At 40.9% G+C, this 12,546-nt stretch overlaps 1 protein-coding gene across 3 annotated transcripts in view; it reads right to left on the bottom strand.

Annotated features, from left to right (window-relative positions):
- GCS2beta (glucosidase 2 subunit beta) overlaps positions 1–6,644 on the bottom strand; it is an 81,004-nt gene extending 74,360 nt beyond the window's left edge. For 2 of the 3 annotated variants that reach the window (XM_070079985.1, XM_053781952.2), the window contains exons 1-2: positions 6,424–6,644; positions 2,038–2,175 (exon numbers count right to left, since the gene is read on the bottom strand). In XM_070079985.1, the coding sequence (XP_069936086.1) occupies positions 2,038–2,175; positions 6,424–6,511 (226 nt within the window). In that variant the 5' untranslated portion in view covers positions 6,512–6,644. The remainder of the gene's footprint in view (positions 1–2,037; positions 2,176–6,423) is intronic. The other variant, XM_070079989.1, reaches the window with a different exon arrangement.
- Between the last annotated feature and the right edge of the window lie 5,902 nt (positions 6,645–12,546).

The raw sequence follows: 12,546 nt of genomic DNA, 5'->3' as shown, positions 1-12,546 counted from the left end.
AATAAATTCATTCGGTAAAGGCACTCGAACAGCCTTCTGGACCGAAGAAAGTTCGATATTTGAGGTTCCACTGTACATAAAAGGGCCCAAAATCTGGAACTCTGCCAGAAATCTCTGGAGCCACTGTCTTAGCAGGCATCTTCAAAACTATCATTAAAAAAAAGTTTCTCCCTAATATATCCCAACACCAGCTAAATATGTGAATACTATATATCCATATTCTCAGTGTCACAAACATATGGAAAACAATATAAGCTAATTCTTAATATCTGTAATCCTTCCAACCATTAAAACACTGATTGTGTCCACATTATGTTAATATGCTAGAATTCTCATTACCCATGCAGCCTCTCCTCACTTTGCGACGTACTTACTTACTGACAACTCGGACTTACGACGGGCTCTCCGACCAGTATGCGCACCCAAATAATGTATAAAAAGAGTTGATTTCTTCCATTCTATTTTTAACAATATACAATAGTATATAAACACTTAAAAATATACCAGAAGTGTTATAAATGGTGCAAAGGCGACATTAAAACAATATCAAAGATGGATGACACAAACCCGCTACCATTATAGTATGCTCCTCACTTAGCAACGAATTCATTTACCGACACGGTCTTAGGAATGGAACTCCATCGTTAAGTGAGGAGAGACTGTAATCATAATTAAACCTGTAATTCTTTAAACAATTAAAAATGATAAAAGCCATATAGCATGCACTAAAAGGATATTCAATTCTTTCATATTCATTATAACTCCTAAATTTATATTTACAACCACCTGAGAGACTATATAAAACCACTCAATTTGTCATTGCTTTATTAATCTTACGTTAGTCTTAAGTCTGCCTGAAATGCTCTTCATATTAAGGGGCTTTCTACATGCACACCTAAATGTCATTCACCTCTGTACATTGTATCACGCTGAAATATAGTATATTATCTAATCTTATCTATACTATTTACAACTAAGAATATAAGGGAGCACAAAAAATGAAGGATGTTTAATATAGAAACAAACTATAGTACTTTGCTGAAATAATTACACAATACAGTGAAACCATGATTTAATGGATTACTATGAGGAAGGGGTGTCTGGTAATACCGAATGTTCTTTAAATCAAAATGGAGACTTTTTTTCCACAATTGTAACAGTATCTGACAATTCCAGAATTGTCTGCTGAATTTGAAATTAATTTACCCAGTGAACTTTAACAATAACATGCAATCCCAAATCTAACATACTGTGTCTTTTATACTCAAAGTCACTATTCAGAGTGTGAACAACTCTCTGTTTAGTGGATTTCATGTGAAATTCGAAATTAATTTAATCAGCAGTCCATAACATAACTAAACCATAACTTAAAACCATAACAGTTGTTATGGATTAACCCTTAAACGGTCCAAACAGATCGACGTTCAAATTCGTAGTGCTACAAAAGTAGATCTACTTTTTTTTACATATTTTCAAATATAACAAAAAAAAAGATGTAGATAAAAATTTTTTTTACACGTTTTCACATGTGAAACAAAAAAAAAATCTACATTTTTTTACATACTTTCAGATGCTGAAAAAACGTATATATACGTTTGGACCATTTAAGGGTTAAAGTCCATTAAATTCATATCAATTATGGATTTAATGGACTCTACCCATTTTTTTCAGATGTTGTCCACCCACAGATTTTGTCCATGAAATCTGAAATTTATTAAATTAGGATCCATTAAATTAGGACTTTACTGTCCTGCATAGTTTTTTGCAAAGTTCCAGCTTAAATACACTTTGTAAATTTTAAAAATGGAAATGAAATATTTAAAATGCTATTGATTTACTGTAAAACACCAAATTTATTGCACACCTCCTTAATATATAAATCATTGGAGAATTAATTATATGATAAACATTTACTAAATTTAGAAAAAATGTAATTTAAAAATTATTTCATTTACTAATTCTGAATGTAAAAGCAACTGCAATCTGTGTTGCACACACTAATATTATACTGACAAATTTGGGTGATAATCAGCTTACCATTAGGACAAGCAGCAGTCCCAGGTTCGTCACTCCCATCTTGACAGTCACAATAATCATCATTCACGTATGAAAATGGGATAGTCCCAGAACCATCAAGACAGTTAAAATCTCTCTTTGGGTCATAAAAAGATGCTTCTGAAAAATAAAATTACCAACTGTATTGACGCAATAAAAACACTCACTATTACCAAAAGGATAAACTATTTAAGCTTGTGTTTTAGGTTTATAATTTTCCTTAGTTTCATAAAAATAGATGATTCATATTGGAGTCTAACAAGAAAATTTCAACATAACATCACCCTGAAGTACAGTGGAACCTCGGGATACGAACAGCTCAAATCTCGAACAATTTTGTAAATGTATTTATGTAAGTGTGTAGGTGGTAGGTTGATAGGCAGCAACCGCCCAGGGACGTACTACCGTCCTGCCAAGTGAGTGTAAGACGAAAGCCTGTACTTGTTTTACATGATGGTAGGATTGCTGGTGTCTTTTTTCTGTCTCATAAACATGCAAGATTTTAGGTACATCTTGCTACTTCTACTGACACTTAGGTCACACTGCACATGCATATACAAGCATATACATACACACCTCTCTGGGTTTTCTTTTATTTTCTTACTAGTTCTTGTTCTTGTTTATTTCCTCCTGTCTCCATGGGGAAGTGGAACAGAATTCTTCCTCTGTAAGCCATGTGTGTCGTAAGAGGCGACTAAAATGCCGGGAGCAAGGAGCTAGTAACCCCTTCTCCTGTATACATTACTAGAGTTAAAGAGAAACTTTTGTTTTTCTTTTTGGGCCACCCCGCTTCAGTGGGATATGGCCAGTTTGTTGAAAGAAAGCTTTATGCAAGTGCTTTTGTAAGTGTATTTTTGGGGGTTTGAAAGGAATTAATCTATTTTACATTATTCCTTGTGGGAACGAATTCATTTGGTATCAGCACTCGAACAGCCTTCTGGAAAGAAATAAACTCGTATCCCGAGGTACCACTGTATATGTTAAAGTCACATTACTATGGCTTAAAGAATTCAGGGCAAACCATAACATTATACAAATTTCTTTTTCCAAAGTGTGGGTTATTTCAGTTACATCAACATAGTCATAAATATCTAATACACATCTTATGACTGCAAGTATTTATACATTATTACTGAAAAGGAAGTAGTATTGGGTTATTTGCATTTTACAACTGTGTACTAAAAGCACCATTTGGACAACCAGTGGTATTAAAATCTAAAAACATAACCACAAGTCTTGTGGATCAACTGGACCATCAGTTTGTTAGTAATTACCTATTTGCAGCTACATTACCATTATGTTCTCCCATCTTCATTAATATGTCCATCACATTTTTTTTTTTAAATTTCCAATGGTTGTAACATTTACTACTACTCTTTCAATTTGGTCTAGTCTTCTACCACTTGATTCCTAAATAACTATAAAATTGAAGACCTGCAGATGAAAATGTCTTGAGTCATTAATCTCCATTTCAGAAAATCATGCAGAATAAAGTCAGCTTTATTCTGTAGACCATTAGCATGAATCATCTACAAAAAGAAAAACCCACCACACCCACTATTAATGGAAGCTAGTACGTTAAGTAAGTTCATTTAGGTACAGGCACACACAGGTACAATTATCATACACAGTTTAACGTATGTGTAAATTACCTAGGATAACCCAAAAACATCAGACAAAGTGACGTATTTCCATTGGGTCCTTCCAACATCTTAATATTCAACCCTATTAGAAATTAGTCACAGTTATAACCTTAAAAATTAAAACAGCAAAGTAACACAACTGTGTGAAAATCAGTTACAGTAAAAGGAGATACAATAGAAATAAAGTGAACTGAATTATTTACATAAAGACGTTCAGCTTACAATAACAAGTACACTAACTACACAAGAAATCCTTTCCTCCCTTTCTGTAGCTTCATTCATTAGGTACTTGTTAGCTCTCTTCCTGAACTGGATCATGCTACGACAGGCTCTGACATGTGCAGGCACTCCATTTCACTCTTTTATTGCTATATTACCTGGAGTTTACCTGGAGAGAGTTCTGGGGTTCAACGCCCCCGCGGCCCGGTCTGTGACCAGGCCTCACGGTGGATCAGAGCCTGATCAACCAGGCTGTTACTGCTGGCTGCACGCAATCCAATGTACGAGCCACAGCCCGGCTGGTCAGGTACCAACTTTAGGTGCTTGTCCAGTGTCTGCTTGAAGACTGCCAGGGGTCTATTGGTAATCCCCATTATGTATGCTGGGAGGCAGTTGAGCAGCCTCGGGCCCCTGACACTTATTGTATTGTCTCTTAATGTGCTAGTGACACCCCTGCTTTTCATTGGGGGGATGTTGCATTGTCTGCCGAGTCTTTTGCTTTCGTTGTGAGTGATTTTTGTATGCAAGTTCGGTACTAGTCCCTCTAGGATTTTCCAGGTGTATATAATCATGTATCTCTCCCACCTGTGTTCCAGGGAATACAGGTTCAGGAACTTCAAGCGCTCCCAGTAATTGAGGTGTTTTGTCTCCGTTATGCGTGCCATGAAGGTTCTCTGTACATTTTCTAGGTCAGCAATTTCACCTGCCTTGAAAGATGCTGTTAGTGTGTAGCAATATTCCAGCCAAGATAGAACAAGCCACCTTTAGAGTGTCATGGGCTTGGCATCCCTAGTTTTGAAGGTTCTCATTATCCATCCTGTCATTTTTCTAGCAGATGCGATTGATACAATGTTATGGTCCTTGAAGGCGAGATCCTCCGACATGATCACTCCCAGGTCCTTGACGTTGGTTTTTCGCTCTATTTTGTGGCCGGAATTTGTTTTGTACTCTTGATGAAGTTTCAATTTCCTCATGTTTACCATATCGGAGTAATTGAAATTTCTCATCGTTGAACTTCATATTGTTTTCTGCAATCAAATGAAAGATTTGGTTGATGTCCGCCTGGAGCCTTGCAGTGTCTGCAATGGAAGACACTGTCATGCAGATTCGGGTGTCATCTGCAAAGGAAGACACGGTGCTGTGGCTGACATCCTTGTCTATGTCAGATATGAGGATGAGGAACAAGATGGGAGTGAGTACTGTGCCTTGTGGAACAGTTCAAAGCCTGACCACTTACTGTAGGTACTACAAAACTGTTCACTTCCCTTAGTACCATACTGGTTTTGGTTCCCAACCTTGACAAATTTGGCAGCCAGATACTCTGGACACTGCTTGTGAGCAATTTTATAAACATGATTCAACTTCAGTTGCTTTACTCCGTCTTCAACACTCAGAATGTCCAGTTGTATGTTACAGTAAGTCTGTTAATTTTTAAAACTGTTGTTTACCGCAGTGCTATGTTCTTCGTGTAGCACATCATTTTCTCTTTATATACCCCCTGTGTTTTTTGTAGTGGCTTAATAAATTATTATAATCATAAGTAAGCGTTAAACTCACAAGGGTCATACAGCATTGGCTTAAGATAAGAGAGAAGATTTCATTTGAATTTTTAACCCCAAAGGGTTAGCCACCCAGGATAACCCAAGAAAAGAAGTGTGTCATCGAGGGACTGTCTGTCTTATTTCCATTGGGGTCCTCAATGTTGCTCCCCAGGATGCGACCCACACCAATCGACTATCACCCTAGAATGTACCTACTTGCTGGCTAAGCCTAAGGGACAACAGGTGTAAGGAAACATACCCAACGTTTCCACCCTCGCCGGGGATTAAACTACGGACACCTGTTGTGGGAAGTGAGAACATTGTGAACACAAACCATAATGTCTCTTAAGCTGCGTGTGTCCATTTACTATTCATTACCTTATTCAAATTTTTATTTTTTGAATATGCTGCGCAAAGGTAATGTAATCTACATGTTCTTCTTAAGTAATAAAACAATGTCAGGCACATAAGAAAGCCAACAGTAGGCAAATAAATTTGTTCAAAAACAACCATGGAGAAAATATGCCAATACTTGACAATAATGTCCCCTCATTATACTGTTTGAAGGAAATCTTTATTAAGAATATTACAGCACTTTCAATAATTATATCAACAAAACCCCAATGGAAACTAAGTGTTTCTGAATTTTCTTTGGGGGGCTATGGCAGGTAATTTATATATATATTAATCTATAATGCAATTACAGTCATGTAAAATTGTATAATATACCTAAATAAACTTAAGACTAAATTTGTAAAGGGTCATTAACCGCATATGTATTTTGAGAAGACTCAATTTATTGCAAAATAACAGTGAAGATCCCCGTGACCAAGACATAAATGTCATTAAATGTACAACAACGAACTAAAAAAAAAAAAAAGGTAACCAACAATTAACATGCAGGATTGTAGGTTGATCCTGGCAACAAGGAATGACATGGAGGCGACCATGAGCTAGAGACTTACTAGAGAGGAGCACCCCCCTGGGTGTGAGCACCTGAGCAGGCTCCACCAGGGCTCCACACAACACCCACACTGCTACAATACTCTTCATGGTGACCTCCTGAGGCAGTTACAAGTACTAGTGTGACCACTGTGAGAGGAGGATCACCACCATCACCTGGCTGAGATGTCTTGTTTACGTCGTGTTGGATCCTTCCCATTGGTGGCTCATCACCCCCTACCTAACACCCCCCCCCCACCAACCATCTACATTCACAGAAAACTGCTACCCATTTTCTGCTTCCCTTCACACTAACTACTCCTTTTAGTACTAAGTAAGTCAGTTTATTCAGGTATATATAAGTAAGTAAGTTTATTTAGGTATACATAAATACAGTTACATAGAATTATCATACATAGCAGCATATGTGTAGAGAACCTGGGATAACACAAAAAAGTAAAAAAATTCATCAGTAAAATATTTGGGAATCCCCTTTGACCCATGCATGTCAGGAGAATTGATAGGGAACAGTGTAGTAAAGAAAGCGAATGCCAAACTGAAGTTCCTGTATAGACAAGCACAGTGTCTACCTACTGAGGCTCGCAGGACCCTATGTCTAGCCCTTATACAATGCCATATGGATTACGCTTGCTCTTCTTGGTACTCTGCCTTGACAAAAAAACTGAAAGATAGACTGCAAATCACCCAGAACAAAATCGTAAGATTCATCCTGGGGCTGGGACCAAGAGAACATGTAGGCCAGGATGAATTACAGCAGTTGGATATGCTGAATGTTGAAGACAGAGTAAAACAACTGAAGCTAAATCATGTTTATAAAATTGCTCACAAACAATGTCCAGAATATCTTGCTGTCAATTTTGTCAAGGTTGGGAACCAAAGCAATCATAGTACTAGGGGGAGAGAGCACAACTTTGTAGTACCCACAGTCAGTGGCCAGGCTTCAAACACCTTTTATTGTACAGCAATAAAGGAATGGAACAGACTACCCGCACATGTCAAAGCCAGTCATAGCGTGAACCAGTTCAAGAAGAGTGCCAAAAGGTGTCTGATTAATGTAGCTACAGAAAGGGAGGGGAATGATTTTCTAATATTTTAGCTAACATACGTGTAAATTTTACCTTATTCCTTGTAATGACCCTCGTATTGTAGATAGTCTTAATGACCTTGGTGTAGCAGATAGTCTTTTTAGTATGATAATAAGATGTTATCTTCATGGTAGAATAATAAGAAAATATTATAACCTTTATACTATAATAATAAGGTAAAAGGACCCCAATGGAAATAAGTCACTCTGTCTGACTTTTTTGGGTTATCCTAGGTTCTCTACACATATGCTGCTATGTATGATAATTCTATGTAACTGTATTTGTGTATACCTGAATAAACTTACTTACTTACTTACTTACTTATTCCAATGGGGGCCTTTTAATATCTCATTATTATACAATGTAGGAGATAATTTATTATTATTATACTATAAAGGATATATGCTAGGAATAAGGTAAAAAGTTATTTACATTTACATGTGTGTTAGCCAAAAAAAACATAAAAAATAATTCTCCTCCCTATCTGTCACTACATTCATTAGGCACCTTTAGGCTGTCTTCTTGAACTGGTTCATGCTATGACTGGCTTTGACATGTACAGGCAGTCTGTTCCATTCATTTATTGCTGTATAATAAAAGGTGTTTGAAGCCTGGCCACTGACTGTGGCTACTACAAAGTTATGTTCTCTCCCTCTAGTACTATGATAACTTGGGTTCCCAACCTTGACAAAATTAGCACCAAGATATTCTGGACACTGTTTGTCAGCAATTTTATAAACATGATTTAGCTTCAGTTGTTTAACTCTGTCTTCAACATTCAGCATATCCAACTGTTGTAATTCATCCTGGCTTACATGTTCTCTTGGACCCAGCTCCAGGACCCAGCTCCAGGACCCAGCTCCAGGACCCAGCTCCAGGACCCAGCTCCAGGGCCCAGCTCCAGGACCCAGCTCCAGGGCCCAGCTCCAGGACCCAGCTCCAGGACCCAGTTCCAAGACCCAGCTCCAGGACCCAGCTCCAGGACCCAGCTCCAGGACCCAGTTCCAGGACCCAGTTTCAGGACCCAGCTCCAGGACCCAGCTCCAGGACCCAGTTCCAGGACCCAGCTCCAGGGCCCAGCTCCAGGACCCAGCTCCAGGACCCAGCTCCAGGACCCAGCTCCAGAACCCAGCTCCAGGATCCAGCCTCAGGACCCAGCTCCAGGACCCAGCTCCAGGACCCAGCTCCAGAATCCAGCCTCAGGACCCAGCTCCAGGACCCAGGTCCAGGACCCAGGTCCAGGACCCAGCTCCAGGACCCAGCTCCAGGACCCAGCTCCAGGACCCAGCTCCAGGACCCAGCTCCAGGACCTAGCTCCAGGACCCAGGTCCAGAACCCAGTTCCAAGACCCAGCTCCAGGACCCAGCCCCAGGACCCAACTCCAGGACCCAGCTCCAGGACCCAGCTCCAGGACCCAGCTCCAGGACCCAGCTCCAGGACCCAGCTCCAGGACCCAGCTCCAGAACCCAGCTCCAGGACCCAGCTCCAGGACCCAGCTCCAGGACCCAGCTCCAGGACCCAACTCCAGGACCCAGCTCCAGGACCCAGCTCCAGGACCCAGCCTCAGGATGAATACTACCATTTTGTTCTGGCTGATTTGCAGTTTATTTTTCAGTTTTCTGTCAAGGCACACTAACAGCACCTTTCAAGGCAGGTGAAATTGCTGACCTAGAAAATGTACAGAGAACCTTCACGGCGCGCATAACGGAGATAAAACACCTCAATTACTGGGAGCGCTTGAGGTTCCTAAACCTGTACTCCCTGGAACGCAGGCGGGAGAGATACATGATTATATACACCTGGAAAATCCTAGAGGGACTAGTACCGAACTTGCACACGAAAATCACTCACTACGAAAGCAAAAGACTTGGCAGACGATGCAACATCCCCCCAATGAAAGCAGGGGTGTCACTAGCACGTTAAGAGACCATACAATAAGTGTCAGGGGCCCGAGACTGTTCAACTGCCTCCCAGCATACATAAGGGGGATTACCAATAGACCCCTGGCAGTCTTCAAGCTGGCACTGGACAAGCACCTAAAGTCGGTTCCTGACCAGCCGGGCTGTGGCTCGTACGTTGGTTTGCGTGCAGCCAGCAGTAACAGCCTGGTTGATCAGGCTCTGATCCACCAGGAGGCCTGGTCACAGACCGGGCCGCGGGGGCGTTGACCCCCGGAACTCTCTCCAGGTAAACTCCAGGTAAACCATGGAGAGCAAGTGTAGGTAGACACTGTGCTTGTCTGTAGAGCAACTTCAGTCTGACATTCGCTTTCTTTACTACACTGTTCACTATCAATTCTCCTGACATGCATGGGACAAAGGGATTCCCAGATATTTTACTGAGGAAACGGAAGTGAAGTAAGATAATATTTACTTCGGAGAGTCAGCCGCCCAGAATAACCCTAGAAAAGTGTATCATCGAGGGACTGTCTGTCTTATTTCCATTGGGGTCCTTAAATCTTGTCCCACAGGATGCGACCCACATCAGTCGACTAACACCCAGGTATCTACATGCTTGCTAGGTGAACAGGGACAACAGGTGTAAGGAAACTCAACTCACACACCGTGACTCTCGAAATTGTAATGACACAATTGCAAATAAACCATACCACGGGCGGGGATAGAACCCGCTATCAGAAAGTCTCTGATTGCGGGTTCTATCCCCACCCGTGGTGTGGTTTGCCACACACCGTGATCCGGGGATCAATCCCCGGTACGGGTGAAAACATTAGGACGTGTTTGACACCTGCTGTCCAATATTCACACGTCAGTAAAATAGGTTCCTGGGTGTTAGTTGACTAGTGTGGATCGCATCCTGGGGACAAAACTGCCTCAATTTGCCCGAAATGCTCTACATGACGAGGGGCTTTCTATATAGTAGTATGTCATTGATATTATCTAGACCTGTATACCTTGTACATGTACTTGTAGAAATAAACATTATTATGAAACATGCTGTGGAAATTTATTTGGTCCCTAAAGTTCCACAGCAGATCCAGCATGGACGTATGGGACAGCTGAGCCGGGCGGCCCTTAAACCCTCCCAAACAAACAAAGCATTCTCTGGTTGGCGATTGTTGGTAAGCTTATTTAATTTATAGATTTACTCTTCAGGGAAGGAGTAGGTAGTTCTACTGATAGTATATTAATATTAGGTTTACTAAGGCAAATGTAGATAATAATAATGTAGACCTAAGACCTTAACATAGGTAGTAATAGGCCGATAATGTAGGCAAACACTAGGATAAGTTAGCTAGGGAGAACTGGCAGCCCTAGCTTGAATGATGAGGCGCAGGTCTCAAGAACACAATAGCGTTCTTCTTACGACAGACACCATCAAGACAAGACGTGCCGTGAACAACAGACGGCGCCCCACGTGTCTTCACATCTGAGACCCGGGGGAAATCGGGTAGAGGCACCTTGATGTACCATAGATGACCTCCGTCAGGCCCTTACAGTAAGACAAGACCTTCACTTTTTTTCTCGTAGATTCTGGCCAGTGTCTTGGGAGATCGTGGGTGAGTTTTAACTGTGGGCCCGGTGTGCAACAGAGAGAGCATGCCCAGTAAGTACCAGTGTCTCAGAGCCGTCTGAAGCTAGGGTCTGAGTCTGCATAGTTATACTAGGGGATACATACCCTCTTGGATATAGGAATTTCTGAGGTGCAGGCAGGACACTAATTACGATTGAATATTGCAGGAATTAATGCTCCCGGTTGCACGTGGGTCCTGAGGGGGAGTCCAAAGGGGCTAAGGCTAGCTTAGGGAAGTGAAGATCAGGATATATGCTGCAACACCAAGTAAGTTAGTCCTTTATACGTGCATGCAGGCGAGGTTTCTTGCAATACCAATCATTTGTGAAAATCTGTCCTATAAGCCACTTGTGAGGCTGAGGTACCCACCTCAGAGCTCGGTGTCAACAGAGTTTGCCAGGGTAGGCGACTCACTTGGAGGCAGTCCACACAAATTTTCACAAAAGTGGTCATTCGAAAACCGTGATGTGGAATAGCTAGGTTAAGCTATCATAGCTAGGCCACAGTTAGGAACCAGTTTAACGGAGTTAGGTTAAGCTATCATACCTAGGCCACAGTTAGGAACCAGTTTAAAAAAGTTAGGTTAAGTTAGCACACCTAGGTCAAAGTTACACAGAGGCTAGGCCAAGCTGACTATACACAGAAGTTGTTCTTTGCAGTAATTTACAGGCAGGCCAGGTAGGCTAGAGAAGCTTGTGAATTTAATTATTTACAGTGATTACAAGTAATCCAGAGTAAGAGACTTGTGTTGATTACTTACAGTGGATTTGCAAGGTAGCCACAGATAGGCTAGGCTTGTGCAAATTTTTACAAAGGTTATAGCAGCTAGGACAGATTTAACCTAGTTATTATTTACAGGGAGTTATAAAGCCAGGTTTAAGTTATAGCACACTAGCTAGGTTAGGATTTACCTTATCCAACCATCCACGCTAGACAGAGTAAGCTGGGCACAGTTAGGCCAAGCTGGTTACATACATTATTTATTTACTGTTTCACAAGTTGAATTGTTGAATTTATTTGTGTTAACCAAGTGATTTTAATTTGTATACTGCACTTTTATTGTGATTTTCATTGTCTTCGATTCATGTTAATGTGGGATTTGTGAATTGTACCTGAGACTAGGTTAAGTTCTGTAATTATTTGCTGGTATTGTACAGGAAAGTGCTAGGTTAAGCTTTCACATCGATACACATCTCAATTGGGATTTGAAAGCTAACAGTGTACATTTTTGATTCAGAGTAGAGTCAATATAATAAAGGGAGTTGTCAAGCTTGTTGAGAAGCCTTGAGACTCGTTCATTCTTGCCTAATACCGTTCGTGCTGTGAGGTGGGCTAATTGAAGTACAAATTAGTACCGTGATCTTAACTAAACCGTAACTATGGTAGGTGAAGATGCAGTACCAGCTGTCCCAGCTCTAAGTCAATTAAAGCGGTCTATGGGAGCCTATAAGGGGTGCCTGAGCAAAGCATGTGAGGAGTGTCGTACGGTCAGGCAAGATCCAGACGTAG

This window comes from Cherax quadricarinatus, chromosome 6, assembly GCF_038502225.1.
Source record: "Cherax quadricarinatus isolate ZL_2023a chromosome 6, ASM3850222v1, whole genome shotgun sequence".
Lineage (NCBI taxonomy): Eukaryota > Metazoa > Arthropoda > Malacostraca > Decapoda > Parastacidae > Cherax > Cherax quadricarinatus.
The sequence above is the reverse complement of the archived record's forward strand: the minus strand, read 5'-3'. Positions and strand labels throughout refer to the sequence as shown.